Source organism: Gymnodraco acuticeps, unplaced genomic scaffold, assembly GCF_902827175.1.
Source record: "Gymnodraco acuticeps unplaced genomic scaffold, fGymAcu1.1, whole genome shotgun sequence".
Classification (NCBI taxonomy): domain Eukaryota; kingdom Metazoa; phylum Chordata; class Actinopteri; order Perciformes; family Bathydraconidae; genus Gymnodraco; species Gymnodraco acuticeps.
In genome coordinates this window covers 390,309-409,893 of record NW_022990054.1, presented here as the reverse complement: position 1 = coordinate 409,893, position 19,585 = coordinate 390,309, and the positions used below count along the sequence as shown (strand labels likewise).

The following is a 19,585-nucleotide window of genomic DNA, read 5'->3' as shown; positions in this document are numbered from 1 at the left end:
CACTTCCTTCTCGGTGTTTGTGGACTCCAAGGTGTGAAATCTTCGAGGCCATAAGTGTCAGACGCAAGTAACTCAGTGTTCCCAACTGTTTAGGCTATCTTCTCAAATATGTTGATGACTCTCTGTGAAACCAGTTAAATGGGCTAACGAGAGAGAGGCGCTCCAGATTTGACGTGGCAACTCTCCCGTGCAGTCAGAACCTCTGGCTCTTGGACTTGTGATGTGAATTCTCCGGCCGAAGCTCCAAATAAACCATCAGTGTTTGACATCAAAGCTCCTGCTCTTCCCGTGTCTCTTTCCTGAGTCGGTGACTCCCACTGCATTGCTACACAGAAGTTTCCCCCACAGAGGGGAGAATAAATATAAATATAATCAGCTGTGAACATCTTACTTTACTAAAAAAAAACACAGATCAGTAAAGATTATTGCAGCCGCGCAGGGCTCAAAGTCTCTCCCTGTGTTGTTGATGGTGAGCAAGACTGACCCCAAGGGCAGTTTGCTGTTTGCCTTAATGAGAATTCTAGCTCAGGGGGATGGAAAAAGTAATAGAGGAAGGGCGTACATATCCTCGGGAGAACAAAGAGGGCTGCCTCTATAGGACTTCATCGCTCCTGCCTGACACAGAAACCCCATTTATGTCTAAATCACACCATTAATTCTAATGAGTTGTAAAGCCTCCCTTTCCACTTTTCTGAAATTGATGGCTCAGTTACTGATGGTACTCTTTGCCCAGGACCACATTCAGTTGAGGCCCTGCATTTAATGTGGAATATGCATAATATATTAACTATCTGTGGAACCGGATTTAAGTCATAAGTCATAATAGCGGAAATATATGATATAATCTTACTGCCGAGCTACAGAGGAAATTGTGAGATAGAATTAAGGGGTTAGAGATGAAAAGGCGGTTTATTGAATTGAGAAATTTGACAGTGGAATACTACATAACGCAGAGGAGTGGCTGGAAATATGATTTTTTTTATTTTGTGACTTTCTATAGGTCTCTTTTTTAAGCCAAGAGATGATGTGTGTGTTTACCTGAATGAGCCTCCCTGGTACTCTTCAGGCAGAAGTTTCCCATCTCGAGCCTTCTGGGCCAGAGCCTATGGAAAGATTCACTGTCATTAAAACTCTTAAACTTAGTTTCAGAGATCCAAGCAGGATTTTAGACAACTTGCAGGATATATACAGTGAAAAAGAAAACACACATTGTATTGGACAGAGAGTTGGTATCCAAAGTATTAGAAATACACGTGTCCACATGAAAAAGTACCTAAGCACACACTATTTGTAGTGAATTAAGGAGATAAATTCCCTCTATAAAAATATATCTACGAACGTATGCGGAATATATAGGCCACAGGACCAGATTTGAAGATGTCATTATGGTCCGACAAGTATTGACCAGACAGTGAGCTTTTTATCGGCCTATGATAAGTTTATAAACTGGTAAACTGTAAAACTATTTGGGCTTAGGCGTTTACTCACTTTGTCTGATTGACAAATTGATTGTCTGTTTGAGACCATGTCTCTCTGTACAATATTGTTGAGATTATTCTACCTGAACCAAAGTGAGGAGCCAACCAAGAGACTGACTAAGGCTGGGTGATATTGCCATTTCACATCTCTTTCATATATCCTACAATATTAATCACAATACAGCATGTTTTCTGCCAATGTAGTGAGAATCAAGTGGCAGACATTGAGGTCATACTCTTTTATACATTGACATCCTGGTCTGAATCATCTTCAACTGAAAGAAAAGAGTCAAACAAGCCTCTTCTAAACAGAAACACACACTTCTTATTGAGAGCAATCCTTCTTTTTGCAGTCCTTTACATTTTAAAATCGTTCAGACGTTTGGTGAAAGGCCACAGGGGAAAACTTTCATTAACCTTATTCAAGAAATGTATGAAATGTCCAATAGCAAGCGCTGAGATAAATGGAAACTATCAGACTGTGCATTGCTAAAATGAAGAAAGGGGATTGACATCACCCAGAAGGGAACTTCAGCCAGGCTCTGCCATGTTGCAACAGAGCATGAGAGTGACAAACTTGGAGGAACATATCTGCTGATGCACTTGACCAGGGGTGTCAAACTCAATTTCATCTCGGGCCACATTAGCATCACTCAAGGGCCAGTTTTATATATAAGACTATATAAAAATACAAATATAAATATTTAATATATATAAAATAATGTATTATATTACATTATTGCCCCTGCATTGGATGATTATCGGATAGGGTAATAACTTCATAATTAACTACGTATGAAAGCAGAAGTCTAGGGCAAATAATTGTAAGTCTCTTCAGTGAGAATGTCATAAAATGATTTAAAAAGAAAAGCCAAATTCTGGGGAAAAAGTCAAAATAAAAAAAGTAACATTTTGAAAAAAAGTAACATTTTGAAAAAAAGGCAGATTCTGAGAAAAAGGCAAATTCTAAGAAAAAAGGCATATTGAAGAAAAAAAGTCAAATTCTGAGAAAAAAGTCAAATTTGAGATGCATTATGCCACATGTAGTTTATGGGCAACGTGCTTCTGTAAATCGGCATGTAACCGTATAATAAACATATTATATTCTTTCAAGCTCTTGTGGGCCACATAACATGAAGTCACGGGCCGGATTTGGCTCCCGGGCCTTGAGTTTGACACCCCTGCACTAGACTTTCACAATAAGGATTTTCCAAACATACGACGAGGTGCCACGGATCAACAATACTACAGACATTGCTCAAATAACAGTGCTACAGTTACACTTTTCTTTTTTCCGAGCTCTTTCTTTTAGTCGACACTGCTGGGTGGCCGCCACATCTTTATATAATTTGAACTTTATTCAAATGGAAATGTACTTAAAGGTTAATGCGGGGACGCGACCAACAGAAAAGTCAGGAATGACTCACAGGACGGTGAGAGACGGTGGGAAATGGTGGGAACATTTGAGATAAGAGCTCTTCATGCAAAGAAAGTCTGATGTCCCACGCTATCACATAAATAGGCGGCGACCTTTGTGCTTCATTTAAACCGCATGTTATTTTAATCTGGTCACAACAATTACACCAATGTAGTTCTAACTCAAGACAGTGGGAGGTGAAGCTCATTCTGAAGGCTTTAGTGGACTGAAATCTGCAGTGTTAGTGCCCATGCTTTATAGCAGATGTTGTAAGTGTGTGTGGTTTAAAATGCTCCTGCAGTTGGTTGACACCTAGCACCAACAGACATTACAGCCTTCAAAATGCAGTCATGACAATTGATTTTGAGGACATAATATAACAAATGTACGTCACTACGAGTGTATTTCAAAAGAGAAAAGAAGAATATTACAATTTCGGGAACTTCCCACTTCAAATTTCAACATACATTTTGTCTTCTCAAAGACAATTGCACAGATATATGAAAACTTGATGCACTCTAGACTCAGGAAGCAATAATTACACCTAGAGCCAAATAGATATACAGTTTAAAGAAGGATGTACACTGTAGTTAACCTTGTTTCAAAGATTAGGATAACATTAGTGGTGATGTATGGTTTTAGTTCAAAAGTTTGCAGTTAAAATATTCTGCTGCTTTTCAAAGCGTTTTTACTTTCTTTTGTCTTCTTAATACACATTAATTCACTACTACTTACATTTAATATCTAACTCCTACAGAAACCATTCAACTATAAATGTATTCAGCTATTTCAGGACGTTGAGGCTATACATGTTGTTGTTTATACCTTTTCTTTAAATACTAAGCCTCTTCACTATTTTTCCTACTCTTCCAGTTTAACATTTCACTTTCAAGTTTCCAACAAAGTCATTGCAATGCATTTGAGCTGTAACAATTTTGATTAAAAATCATTTCACTTTTCTGCATTTCTCCGCTAAGTTCAGCAACACACTTACTTGGTTGTTGTAGCTAAAAGAAGCTACCATTCAACTAATACAATATTCAACTTTTTCAGCCAAATTCAGCAACAAATGTTCAGTTTACAGCATTCACACGCATTTTCAGCAGGAAATGCATTTTCAGTTTGCTAAAGAATGCATGTTCAAAAATAAAAACCTGGGTTTGAATTACTTTATACATCAATCATTTAATTGAGCATTATCCAAATGCATAATACTGAACAATACGCCATCAAACAATCATTGCCACAATAGTTTTGCTAAAAATTACAGTATTGACGTTAGTGGGCTAAATTGCCTGTAGTGACAATAATTCTCTTATTTGTTGCAACATCTGTTCTGCATGGAGTTACGCCATAACAGCACAGTCATACGGTAAAAGCTTGAATCTGAGCAATTTAACACCCACTCACTCTTTCCCTCAACACATCTTACTGACATTTACAGATATAATGTGTGTTTTCCCTGAAACATTAATCATCCCACCTTTTCCTCCCTCTCCCCAGTTGAAATGGCTACTGTCACTTTTACAAATACAATCATACCGATACTTCTTCTGCCACTGAGACAGAAATGTGATGTCACCACTGCAGGCTAATATTGAGTCATTAGGTTAAGAAGCAGTGTTGCAATGTTAAGTGAGCATTTAGGAATATGACACCTGGTCACTGCTGGTGAGAGACATTATGTGCATAACCCTCATTGAGAAATTCTCTATTTGATCTGTGTGTGTGGCTTTGATGAGAAAGAGAGGGGCTAATCATCAAGTGTGTGTCTGTTCATGCATATTAGATTTCGAGAGCACATCTATGTGAATAAATGTTTGTTCCCAGCTGCTGACTGGGAGTGAGAGAAAGAGTTGACCAGTGATGCTTTGCACTCCATCTGTGGCCAGTAACAGCTGAGGCCTGCAGCCTAACAAGCAAAAGATCTGACTACCATGAATCCAATCGGCTACCTTCAGATCTATCCAGTTGAAATTATATTGTGATTTCTACTCTACATGATCAGATGGATATTTAAAAAAATAAAATATAAAGTTCCAGCCAGAAGGTGAGCACAGCTCTACAGATGCACACGTAGTTATTTTTCCCATACGGTTGGGCTGCAGTCAAGTCCGAACCCTCTTATTTATTCCCACGTAAAAGTAAACAGCAAACGCCTCTGCACCTTGACGTTATAATCTACTCACAGCAATGAAAGTATGAGAAAAACTCCCCCTGCAAGAAGGCTTCAGGGGACACCTATGACCTGTCACAACATAGCATATCACCACATTCAGGTTTATAAAAAAATGTTGTACCTTGATGTTCGCTGAGATCTCCTGAACTCCTTTGTTTGCAGCATCCCTGATGATGGGGGTAATGAGGCCTTTGTCAGTGGCCACAGCGATTGAAATGTGGACTGAATCAAGCGCGCGGGGTCCCTCGCCAGACCAGGTCACATTCACCTCTGGCATCTCCTAGGAGAGGAAGTCAGAGGTCAGCACAGGTTTGAAAAATATGTGGAGTTCAAAATAACAAACACACAGAGATAAGATGCCTCCCTGTTTATCGGTTGCAATGTGAATCCAGGCAGATGTCTGATACAATTACAAAAATGGTTATTTCCTATATGAGTAGCATTCAGTAAGGGATAATGTGCAGCAATGCGGTCATTATGGGGAAAAGAACACCGACAGGCTGATCAGGAGCCCGACGCGAAGCGGAGGGATCTAGATCGGCATGAAGGTGTTATTTTCCCCATAATGACCAAGTCGCTGCACATTATTCCGCTTATTACATGGCCACATTCTCAACAAAGTAACATTATGAATCCCAATATTAATTGAAATGCTTTTATGGATTTAGAAAATTATTTTATTGATTTAAAAAATAGTATTGATTTAAATTGACATGCATCCGCTAAGAAAAATAGTCCGTTGTTACTGTTTGAACTAACGTAGCAACGGCAGGAACTGCTTCGATAGCGTTTTTGAGGAGCTTTTTGATTACAGATTTGAAAACATCGCTGCTTGCTTTAAAAGTAGCACAATTCATTAAGTCAAACCTTGGAAAATATCTAGATATCCCTGCCCTAATGCCAAAGGAACTGCACACTGAATATGTGTCGCCGTTTGATGTCTATGTCTGGACCGCTGCGTAAAAAGGAGGGTTTCTGCCCGTTACTTCTCCGCTGTTTTCTTGTCCCTCTTGTCTTTTTATTTTCTTCACTGGGGACTCATCAGCCACTAACCATTACTCCAAATTACTGTGCTCTCTAAATATATTCAAATGAATGTTAATATCCTCCATGTTGCTATCACACAACAGCGGAAAACTAAAGACAATCAGACAGTTTGCTTGCTTTTCAAACTGTTACATTTGAAAAACAGTTAGAGCGTCTCTTGTCTTCAGTTTGAAAAGCCAACGGTAGGAATTGCTTGCGTTTTGGAGGAGCTTTTTGATTACAGATTTGAAAACATCGCTCCTTGCTTTAAAAGTAGCACAATTCATTATGTCAAACCTTGGAAAGTATCTAGATATCCCTGCCCTAATGCCAAAGTAACTGGCAACTGAATATGTGTTGCCATTTGATGTCTATGTCTGGACCGCTGCGTAAAAAGGAGGGTTTCTGCCCCGTTACTTCTGCGCTGTTTTTCATGTCCCAGTTCGAAAAGCAAACTGCATGCAGTTTGCTTTTCGGCCCAACGGTATACAGTTAAATCGACCGGACTTCTTTCTGAAGATGTGAGCGTCCTTAACAACGGTCAATAAGTCCTTGACAGCGGTCTGTCTGTTCGGTATTAACAACGTGTCACGTGTTCTGAATTGACCAATCAGAATCGAGTATGCAACTAAGCCATGTAATAAAATGAATTAATTGTGATGGCAGCACAAATATTACAAAAATTATATTACAGTTATTGTGGGAAAATCATGTATCCATTTGGAAGATGAATGTACTGCAAACACTTGCTCTTAAGGACTGCAAATCGGAATAAACAGTTTTTAAGCATTCAAATACACTGTAGCTATCAATGCAGGAATAATCTGATTTATCTGGATAGGTGCAGGGTCAATAACAACATATCTAAAGCGTCTTTCACACACAATTCTTGGTTAATTACTGCAAAAACCTTAAAGCCCCCACTGAGGTTTTTCTCTATTCACACAGGCACTACGTTCAGGAACATTTCGGCCTTGCACTTCTTCAACATTTCATGAAACAAACAGTATGCAGATATGTCATCAGTGGAGACTTTTGAATGGTTCAATGAAAGCGTTTTTGGTCAGATGGAATAACTATGGCTTATTACATGGCTTAGTTGAATACTCTATTCTGATTGGTCAATTCAGAACACGTGACACGTTGTTAATACCGAACAGACAGACCGCTGTCAAGGACTTATTGACCGTTGTTAAGGACGCTCACATCTTCAGAAATAAGTCCGGTCGATTTAACTGTATACCGTTGGGCCTTTTCGAACTGGGACATGAAAAACAGCGCAGAATTAACGGGGCAGAAACCCTCCTTTTTACGCAGCGGTCCAGACATAGACATCAAACGGCAACACATATTCAGTTGCCAGTTACTTTGGCATTAGGGCAGGGATATCTAGATACTTTCCAAGGTTTGACATCATGAATTGTGCTACTTTTAAAGCAAGGAGCGATGTTTTCAAATCTGTAATCAAAGAGGTCCTCAAAAACGCAAGCAGTTCCTACCGTTGGCTTTTCAAACTGACAAGACAAGAGACGCTCTAACTGTTTTTCAAATGTAACAGTTTGAAAAGCAAGCAAACTGTCTGATTGTCTTTAGTTTTCCGCTGTTGTGTGATAGCAACATGGAGGATATTAACATTAATTTGAATATATTTAGAGAGCACAGTAATTTGGAGTAATGGTTAGTGGCTGATGAGTCCCCAGTGAAGAAAATAAAAAGACAAGAGGGACAAGAAAACAGCGGAGAAGTAACGGGCAGAAACCCTCCTTTTTACGCAGCGGTCCAGACATAGACATCAAACGGCGACACATATTCAGTGTGCAGTTCCTTTGGCATTAGGGCAGGGATATCTAGATACTTCCCAAGGTTTGACATAATGAATTGTGCTACTTTTAAAGCAAGCAGCGATGTTTTCAAATCTGTAATCAAAAAGCTCCTCAAAAACGCTATTGAAGCAGTTCCTGCCGTTGCTACGTTAGTTCAAACGGTAACAACGGACTATTTTTCTTAGCGGATGCATGTCAATTTAAATCAATACAACTATTTTTTAAATCAATAAAATAATTTTCTAAATCCATAAAAGCATTTCAATTAATATTGGGATTCATAACGTTACTTTGTTGAGAATGTGGCCATGTAATAAGCGGGATAATGTGCACCCTTACATGTTCCTGCATTGGTATCACTTCATTCACAACACATGCGTACACGCATTTTCCCTGACAATTTAATAACATGTAGGCTACTATCAATACCTTCTTCCATTCACACATGATTCCTGCATGTCAGTAATAGACTGATTGTGTGGAAGGGACTCATGTTGAGTTTGTGGGTTATCTGTCTAAAAAGGCATAGTCCAGTTTGTCAAAAAAGTAAATCATTAACCTCAGATGCTGCTTCCTGATGAAAAGTAAACTTCGAGGGAAAGTACAGTTGATTTGGAATTTTCTGGTGTATCAGTGAATCACGCATCTTAGTTTAGAGCAAAAGCCAATCCAAAGAGGTATTTTGATGGTGTGGGACATAGAGTCCGGACACGTGGTGCTTTGGAATTCAGCACTAAATTAAAGAAACTGGAAAACATACACACTTGTGTTCCACGTTCCTCACATTTACTGTAACACATGCAACTAGGCAGATTTCTCAGCTGCAGCTTGATCTTCATGTAGCTGTTTCCTACAGTGTGTTTTGTACAATGTCCAGTGACCATGACCTTTGGTTTAAGGCCAGCACAAATTTGCTAAAGCATATAAAGTATTCCATACATGATAAGAATGAGCAGAGTACAGGCAGTTCTTATTGGATGCTGCAAAGAAATTCCTGGCTGGAATAACGATAAGTACGGATTTTGAGTCCCTAAATTCAACTTCAGTATCCCTCTCTAGCCCTTTGTGAATTTCTAAAAACTGCTTATGGTGATTGATGGTATAAGTACGGTGGCTGAGAAGTGCAATCGACAATTACAAAGTGTGAAACACTTTAACAAAGCTTGAGACAAATTTACATTTTATAAAACAAATGTACATGTTGTAAAACTAATTTACATTTTCTAAAACTAATTTACATGATATGGGATTAGTTTTGTGTCATAAAGATAAAGCAACACTTTCTCAGAATCAAGCAAAACTAAGTTTAAAGAGCCTGTGACAACATCCCAACAACTGTTGTGCAATGAAATATTGGGCTACTAGTAATCTCGAACCGTCAGTTTAAAAAAGATGGTGTGATACCGTTCCGTTAAATATCAATAATTTCGAACATCGCGGGGAAATTCCTTCGACTCATTTTGAAGTTTTGGGGGAAGCCGGAAGTGACATCAATGCGGGAACGCTTCACTGTGCGGCGAGAGAGCCAAACACGGACAAAGTGTGTTGTCATGCGTAGAAATGGTGAATTACTGAGTTTAGGCACGTTAATAACGTTTTAATGAAGTTGACTACAGTATATTCATATTTGTCAGTGCTTTCATGTCAATTCGGCAAACATAAACATAAATGATCGTGGTGAAGATGATGATTACATTAGGATTAAAAATCGGTAGTGAGAGCTACTGAATTTCCTCCCGTAGGATGTGATATAAAAACAAATCGATTATTTTTGTTGTTGTAAACTCAAGTGGATGAAACTACATTTATTAGTGCTTTCATGTCAATTCGGCGAACATATGATAGATTAAATGATCGTGAGAATGATGATTAAAAATCGTTTGTTTGAGCCGATCTGCATTTCCTGATGAGAAAACAAACCGATGCTTTTTTTAGTTGTAGTACACCAACATGGATTAAACGTGTGGTTTTTTTACCACAATGTTGGGGAAATTAATGGATAAAATGCACGGAATATTATTATTATTATTCCCACTCCGATCGGGACACTAGGTCCACTGTTTCCCCGCAGCGAGGCTCCCCCCGTTGACAGTTTACATGGGCTGGGTGCAGTGGCGGACTGGCCATCGGGACCAATCCCGATGGGCCGGTTCCGAAGTGGGCCGGTCGGATAAGTCACTAGCACATCCCCCATAGGCGGCGCGTGAGGCTCAGGTTTGGCAAGGCTAAATAACTTTTTTTACCTGACGCTGCCCGGCTCCAGCGTCTATAGAAAAGAGATCAACTCAGTGTGCGGAGTTTAAATCTCTCAAGTCATATTACAGGATAAAGGAAATACAGTTTAAACTGCCGTATGCAGAGAAGACGCCGACGTGTCGCACTTATCATTCATATTACATCATCAATCAGATCATCGATCATATAATATCATAATATATCATATATTTCCTTATCTGAGTCAGCTTCTCCAGCCGTATCTGGCCGTGCAACACTTACAGTGTCACATACTGTATGCAGAAGTATTATTTTAAGCAACACATTATGTTGACGAAACACTCGAGTCAAATGTAATTAAAGTCAGATCCACTCGTGTCTTAGACGTGAACGCGCTCTCAGCTGGTGAGAGAAACCCTGGCTTGATTTACCGAGTTGATAACCAGCGTCGTAGGACCGCTTAGCGAGATCTAGTTTGTTAGTTTGTTGTTGTTAGTTTGTTTGTTACTCAAACATATCCAGGGTCTGTTGAACTGGCTTCGTAGCACAGGGCACAGGTGGCTAGCAGCGCTAATGTCAAAGACACAGACATTGCATTATATTTGTATTTTACCAGGATGCAGTGACACAAATATTTACATATTTACATTTACTATCTACAGCACCCGCCGCCCCTGACATCCCCCACTCCCCCCGTTGACAATTTACTAGCGGTACCGAAGTGGGCCGGTCGAGAGTCCCGGGATGATTTTTAGTCGCATTCCACCACTGGCTACATGACCGTATGATCGCCCATATTGACGCACCTAATTCCTAAACTTCTAACAGATACAACATAAACCGATCCTTCAGCCTCATATGAGCTCTCAGACACGTTCAACATTAAACTGTCTGAGCTGTCTGAGCTTGCTGCTGTGTGCGCCATCGTGCGTTTACATGCAGATGCTGGGATCCTGAACGGTGCAGCTGGAGCGCTGTGCCCACAATGAAGTCACACATAATTTGGCGGGACTTGAAGAATCCCAGAGAAGATCCAGAAAATGGTCAACATTGAAGGGCAGATGAATGGTTATCAAAGTACAAATATCCTAAATCAGTTCAGTAACGGTTTTCAAGGGGACAATATTTACTCAAATTGATGGGTTTGGATGATGGGGGAAACTCGTGTCACAGGCTCTTTAAGAGAAAAAAAAACTGACTCAAGCAAAATAAATGTAATTTCAAAAATAAAAACATAAGTTGCAAACAAATCATTTGTGTAATCATGTAAACTATAAGTCTTTCTTCTTTGTTTAAACATATATTTGTGTTTGCAGTTCTTGTTGCTTCTTTCTCAATGATCAGAATTTTGCTCTCGCTGCAGCTCTCTCGTTTGCGCTCCCTCATTTTTTGTTTTCGATTCTGACACAAACGTCCCAGGTGGGCGGGACTTTCAGGGGTGCGTCCCCATTGGCTACTCAGTGTTTGAGTGACAGCCCAGTCTTCCGGCGATTGTACAGTGCAGCTGCGGTAGCTGAGTACGGACCCAAGCTGCAAACTCTGGGGAACAGCCGGGAAGCCAATACGGAAGTGCCACACACTGCAGTTCATACATGGGCCGCTAGGGACTGGCTGCAGAAAGGAGCAATTTCCATAGACCCCCATGTTAAAATGCCCAACTTTACAGCAGAAAAAAACATGTTTCTACCCATGGATGCAATAAATATTATTATCGATATAGTTAGATTCCACCTTCATGATTATGAATCTGTGAGTGAATTGTTTTCTAACACGACCCTTTTATTTATATTAGGTCTTAAAGTGTTTGCATAAATTAGGGCGTGGTCACGTTGATGGACACGTACATGCCTCACTGTCAGCTAACAGCAGTGTTGCCAACTTGGCGATTTTCTCGTTAAATTTGGCGGATTTCCAAACCCTCCGGCGACTTATTTGTGTCAAAAGCGACTAACGACTAATCTAGCGATTTATAATGGTGTTATTAGCGACTTTTCTGGTGTTTGGAGACTCACATTGTTCTGCAGTTAACGAGCCGCGGGTGCTGCCGTGAGCCCCGCCTCCCTCCCATAGTATTCACAGGCGCTCAGACTGACAGTTGCCTGGCCGCAGCAGAGCTGCTGCTGCAGTCAGAGCAGAGAGGAGACAACCACACTCCCCCGCGTCGAGACTGCAAATGAATTGCGCATGCGCCAACTGCCAAGCCGTCCTGGTTTTGAGCGGGATTGAAATGTTGAATGTTAATGTTTCTTCACTCACTTTCACACTATAATAAATAACTGCCTTTGCTTTGCTTTGCCTCACACAGCCTCAGTCACTCAATCACCTCGTCCACTGTGTGTGTGCCTCTCTGTGACAAGCTAAACATCATGGCACAGTCTAAATTGTATTCTCAAAAATACAGAAAGGAGTGGGAATCAAACCCTGAGTATAAAGGATGGTTGAAGCCATTTATTGGAGATGACACACAGGCATACTGCCTTTATTGTAGGGGGGATTTCTATGCCAAACTGTCATGTTAAAACCCCAAAACATACTCAAAAGGCAAAGACATTTCTGATCTACTGTCGTCTGGATTTAACTCCGGTGGTTTCAAGTTTTGATCCTTGAAGGGTTGGGAACGTTTTTTGCCTACAGCCGCCATTACATGATATGCAAATTAGGCGATGACGTCATTTAGCGACTTCTGGCGACTTTTCGGACAGCCAATAGCTACTTTCCTTACTATGGAGTTGGCAACACTGGCTAGAACAACTTGTCCACTCTGCTAGGCTACAACCATAGACGCGACAACGTTAGTTAGTCATAGCACTGTACTTGACCCTTTAGCTTTAGCCGTGTTCGTGGTGATTGTGCCTTTTAGAGAATATTGTTACAAATACCAGACAATTGTCGTGCTGTGCGCTTGAATGTACTAACAGAACTTCCAATAAGTCTAAAATGATAATATTATACATGTTAACCCCGTTCGCAGGTGTTTGTGTGCTTGGTAGCTTAGCTTGTTACTTATTAGCCAGCTAAGGACGTAACCCTTTATGCATACATATACATTTTAGTTTATGATTCAGCCTTGGGTAAGACTTTTATAGTCTATGGCGCCCATAATGCTAAACGGGAGCAAATGTTAATAGGGGACCCAATTATCCCAGTGGTGGCCGCCGGAGCTAACGGAGCCGCAAGGGGGCTAGCTCCAGCCGGCGTCCCGGAGCTAGCCCACTGCGGCTTCGTTAGGTCCGGGCGGTGGAGTCCGTCTTTTCTCAACGTGTGAATGACAAGCATTAAGAATAATAAAATATAGCTAATTATCTTGCAGATTGTCTCATTTGATTATGAATGTAACGTTTATATAGGGGAACTACACTGTTAGCAGTAACTTGGTATGCATGTATTTCATGTTAGCTTAGCTTCTTAGCCTGAGCTAGCTCTGTTTACTTCCAGTTCGGAGGCAGCAGGTCCCGCCTCGGCTCCGCCTCTTTGCCCTTATTATTTGGAGCAGGCGGGATTAGACTCTGACGTTGCTGTCAAGCCGTTAGTGGCCGACTCCGCCTACTAAGGGCTTCACGGCAACTCTGCAGAATCCTATGGGTGACGTCACGGACACTACGTCCATTTATATATACAGTCTATGGTACGGACAGAAGACCCCCAGAAGAACCTGCATTTCAATTATTATAATACTACAAGTGAAAATATATGTATTGATCCTTTGTGTTTATGCTGTACTATACGGTCTGTTTCTTTATTGTGTTAAGTGAGAGGTAAAGAAAAGCTGTCCTATGAAAGTTAGCTTTTGCTAACTTTAGATCCATAACAATACAAGCTAAGTAGCAGCAGGGACAGTTAGCTACAAAGCGAGCAGTGAGTGAGCGTTCAGACACCGGCAGGCACACTCAAACGGACTCGTGTGCCTGACTCTACCAACAGGCTTTCATGATTCTGTTTAGATATGCAAGTATAAGCCATGATAGCTTATTTTTATTAACACACTAATTTTATATGAAAATCAATGGAGGCTGAGTTTACTACTTCTCTTTGTAGGGAAACCTACCGTCCATGACTGCCCCTGAGCTGTGTTTTATTTGTTGACTTATTTTTCATTTCCTAAAACATTTATTTTCCTCTCATATTAACAGTGTGGATCATTGAGACAGCGTGGTCTCCAGAGGTCTTATCCCGTTTTCCCACTTCCTCTGAGGGGTCAGCATTAGATCCTAGGAGGGGGGGCATGAAGAAAGACCTGCACCATCTTCATCCATGCTGGGCATTGCTGTTATCACTGGCTCAGTGTCATTTCATTTGACCAAATGTCTTTACATATACATTTAATAGATTTGATTATTATCCACTTTTTAGTTTTATGTCCTTTTATTTAAAACATTCTTTGAGACTTCATCTTCTGTTTCAAATTTCAATAAATGTGATTTGTATAATCACTCTTTTGTCTTTATTCTACATACAAATGTTAAGAGATTCCATTCAAACCTGTTGATTATACATATCTTCCTCAGGCTAGGAATAGTATGTTAAATTTGTAATGCTAGATGTATATCATTTTCTCACAGGATATAGAATGAGACAACACAGTTTGTATCCATTGTGTATGAATGCTTCAGCTCTTCAGACCAACATAGTAAGATGTGAGCATGTTCCTAATTGTGTTGGTATGCAGCCTAGGTCAGGTCTGTTTCATAAAGCAAATCTGCCACTTTAAATTGTAGAATTTGTTAAATTAAAGCAGTCTTTAATTGTTTGTCCTAAACATAGCAATATATGCTTTTGAAAAAATAACAGTATACAGTTTATATTGTGCATCACCTTTAGCCTGAAAATACATAGATGTGGTTTTTTTATCAATAAAATAAATAGACAGACACTTTATCGGTCCCAAATTGGGAAATGATTGTACAGCAGCAGTGTGTTCAGGTATTAAAATATTTAAAGTTGGAATAAAGTATAAACTACACAACACAAGTATAATGCACACCAATCCATAAGATGTCCGATATTTTCTCCCCAGGAGACACCAACACGGCCGAGTGGACTCCGGAGTTTGCTGCATGAGTTGCACTGTATGATCTGTGGTGTAGTGGGCTGTCAATGGGGATGCACCCCTGAAAGTCTCGCTCACCTGGGACATTTGTGTCAGAATCGAAAACATGAAGGAGTGCAAACGAGAGAGCAAAAGTCTGATCATTGAGAAAGAACTGCAAACAAAAAGATATGCTAAAACAAAGAAAAAAGACTTATAGTTTACATGGTTACACAAATGATTTGTTTGCAACTTATAGTTTTATTTTTTAAATAAAATGTATTTTGCTTGACTCTGAGAAAGTGTTGCTTTATCTTTATGACACAAAACTAATCCCATACTTTATTTTTTACAAAATTACATTAGCAAAACACTTTTACCAAAGAAAAAACTATTTAACATTAACAAAAACAAATTAACAAGATGCAAAACACTTTGACCAAAACTGAGACAAATTTACAAGTGTCGAAACACTTTAACATTTCCCGAAACACTTTAACATTTCCCGAAACACTTTAACAAACTACAGAATCAAACCGGAAAGGGAATGCCCATCATAGCAGAAGTGACGTGCAAGTGATTGACACAAACTTAAGTTTGTTTTGGCTGATAGACCGAAGGTACCTATGGACGGTACGAGTGTGTTTATGGTTGTTAAACATGTGTTGTCCGTTCTGTGGAAACCACCTGGACCAAGTGACATGGTTTTGCTATTTTTACAAGTGGGGGGTGGACCGAACATCCTTTAGGGGGGTCGTCGCCTCCTCTAGGGGGGTCCGGGGGCATCCCTCCTCCTTTAATAATACCTTAAAGTGGACAAAAGGCACTGGAGAACACTTATTCATTAACACTCTTTAATGAAGCAAACTAATGCCTTAACTCACTCAAATACAGTAGTTTACTTATTTCGGTGAAACGAATGTGCGTAGAGTTTTAAAGGATGCGGATAGTCTCACCTTGATTCTGGCGCATTGCTTATCGTTTTATAGATCTATTCTCATCCACCATCTTTGTTTGTGACGTAAAGAGTGTAAGAGTCACGTTTCTGAATCGGACACTGAGTGGATGCAGTCACAGCCAATCGGAGTCTGATTCAGAGGGTTGCCTGTCAGTTCCGTTGCTATGGTTCCGTTGTTATGTGTACTGAAACGAGAGCCGGTATAATTCCAGGAGCGAAAACAAAATAAAAATTGGAATAAGTTATTTTAGTGTCTTAAAAGTATACTGAGGTATGAAGGGTTAACGTTACATCTTAGGATAATTTTTAGTCATGTTCTGTATACATACTAACATATAAGGGTATACTTAGTGTGGTACTCCATGTTTACTAGCTATAACATTAACGTTACATCACTCTTTTTCACTTCTTACTCAGTCAGCCAGAGTGCAGATATCACCATTAGATTCACAAACCTGAAACATCATCAATTTCTTCACTGCTGGTGATGACATTGTTGTCAGCTGCTGATACTGCTGCTGCTGCAGCTTGTGGCGCCTGCTTCGATGAAAATAACTTTCTAATATCCATAACTTTCTAATATCCATAACTTTCTAATATCCATAACTTTATAGGCTATTAGCTTAAAACTTGTCAGGCACTAGGAAGGATCACTTCTTCTTCAGGGCAGGGAAGGCTACGCAGTACGCAGGCTACTGTCCCGCAGCGGCTGCCTCTCTGGTGGACTTTTTATTTTAATTTTTTTAAGTGAAACATCCGGGGCTTTTCAGAAAACATCCGGGGCTTGAGCCCAAGTAGCCACCCCCTAGCGCTGCCACTGGTGCTCAGTGCTGTCGGAGTGCAGTGGAACATTGCGGTAATCGGCCGAGAAGCGGCACTGACGCTAGTACAAGAGTAAAATAATGTTTTTGTGCTATATTTGCGATAAAAATATGTTTTACCATAAGTTCTTAATAAAACTGACACTGTTGGACTCAGTACTTGGTTGACTGCTACCAACAATAAAATGAAGTACTTTTACTGTGTACTTTTTCAGTTATTCTCTGTCAAACTCCCCTCCGGAGTACAATCATTCATGTAGTTTGCTATATTTGTTGAGGGATACAATTATTTGTTACCATAAGTTCTACATGAAATTGATACTGTTGGATTCAGCAGGCCTACTACTTGGACTACTAGCACAAGTACAATCAAGTATTTTTAATCTGTACTTTTTGAGTAATACTTGGTTAAACTCCTGTCCTGAGTACAATAATTCATAGTTCATATACAATACAGGAATTATTGTACTCAGGACGGGAGTTTTACCGAGTATTAATCAAAAAGTACACAGTGAAAGTACTTGATTGTACTTGTGCTAGTAGTCCAAGTATTACTGAGTCCAACATCAATTTCATGTAGAACTTTTTGCAAAAAAATCATTTTATCCCTCATCAAATATACTAGAATACATGAATTATTGTACTCAGGACGGGAGTTTGACAGAGTATTACTCAAAAAGTACACAGTAAAAGTACCTCATTGTATTTGTGGTAGTAGTCTAACAAGTACTGAGTCCAACAGTACCAATTTTATTAAGAACTTGTGGCTAGAAATCATTTTATCTCTCATCAAATATAGCAGAAGTGGCATGATTTTGTTCTCAGGAGGGGACTTTGAGAGAGTATTACCCAAAAAGTACACAGTAAAAGTACTTCATTTTATTGTTGGTAGCAATCAAACTAGGACTGAGTCAAACAGTGTCAGTTTTATTAAGAACTTATAAGGGATGGGTATCGTTAAGGTTTTAACGGAACTACTACTTTTATCGATACCGCTTATCGGTCCGGTGCTTTAACGTTACTCTTATCGATTAAAGGTAAACTAACTAAACAAATTGTGAACAAAACTAACATTGCTTTTTATTTAAATTAAATATATAATATTTCACATCAAAAGAAACAACAATGTTTTAACAAATCGTATTAAATAATCTGATGACAGAATTGTAAACAGAATAGCTGAAACTTTAGCAAAATAAATAACTCAGTTACCTCTAATCATTAACCCATGTTTGTATAACTTAGTTAACTCTGTGTGTTGCTGCTAGCATACATAATATCTGACGTGGAAACATTACTCGTGGATGGGGCTACAGAGCAATTAGAAAGACAGTCGAAAACGGTGCATTTCTCCGTTTGAATGTGGTGCACTTTTGCTAGATGTTTAGACTAATTGCTCGTGTTACCGCTAAACTCTTATTGCACTTTGGGCAACGAGCATTGTCCACATCGAGACTCGTAAAGTTTAACCACACCTTGGAGCGCATTTCACTCTGCCATCTCCTCCGTGTGTGTGTGTTGCTGCATGTAGCAGCTGCGTGTGTGTAAACTGCCCTTCCCCCTCACACGCAGACGGGAGAGAGAGATCTCTCGTCTGGATTGGAAAGATCGAAAATACAAAATATAATCATAGACGCATTTTGCAGTCTTTTTGCATATTAGAAACGGAGTTGGCGACACTAAAACTGAAATATAATGTTTGTGTAGCAATAATACATATGACATGTTTTTTACATGTCTTCAGTACCGATAAAAAGACCGATAACGTCGGAGCTTAACGGTACCACGGTCTTTAATAATTCAGCCCCGGGGCCCGTTTAATACCGGGGCTCGGTACCCATCCCTAGAACTTATGGTGCAAATTATTTGTATCGCAAATAAAGCAGAAAAAACATGCATTACTTTACTCTTTAACTACTAGTGTCAGAGCTGCTTCTCGGCGATTACTTAAAAATGAAGCAAACGCGAGAGACAGCTGAGTTGACCTCATTACCGGAACGGACGACAGTATCTTAATATCTTCTGGAAATAAATGCGAGAGTCACACACACGCCCTGGTGACCGGACATCTCCTTCATAAAACGAATAATAAAGCATAATAATCGGGCAGTTTGGTGTGTGTGTGTGTGTGTGTGTGTGTGTGTGTGTGTGTGTGTGTGGTTAAAATGAAGCAGCCTGCAGTCGCTCTTTAGCTGTCTAATGAAGGTAAACACAGTGTGTAAAAGGCACAGTTCCATGTGGCGAACCTGTAACTTTCGTGCGCACGAGAAAGTATATTGTGATGAGCAAAACCATGTCACTTGGTCCAGGTGGTTTCCACAGAACGGACAAAACATGTTTAACGACCATAAACACACTCGTACCGTCCATAGGTACCGGCGGTTTATCAGCCAAAACAAACTTAAGTTTGTGTCAATCACTTGCACGTCACTTCTGGTATGATGGGCATTCCCTTTCCGGTTTGATTCTCTAGTTTGTTAAAGTGTTTCGGCAAATGTTAAAGTGTTTCGGGAAATGTTAAAGTGTTTCGACACTTGTAAATTTGTTTTATATAATTTTGTTTTTATAAAATGTAAATTTGTCTCTAGTTTTGTAAAAGTGTTTCGCATCTTGTTAATTTGTTTTTGTTAATGTTAAATTGTT

The 19,585-nt window shown here is 39.7% G+C and overlaps 1 protein-coding gene across 1 annotated transcript in view; it reads right to left on the bottom strand.

The window, feature by feature from the left end:
- pdhx (pyruvate dehydrogenase complex component X) overlaps nt 1-19,585 on the bottom strand; it is a 63,663-nt gene that overhangs the window by 1,281 nt on the left and 42,797 nt on the right. Inside the window, exons 9-10 of the mRNA XM_034215960.1 lie at nt 5,196-5,354; nt 1,039-1,103 (exon numbers count right to left, since the gene is read on the bottom strand). Coding sequence (XP_034071851.1) covers nt 1,039-1,103; nt 5,196-5,354 — 224 coding nt within the window. The remainder of the gene's footprint in view (nt 1-1,038; nt 1,104-5,195; nt 5,355-19,585) is intronic.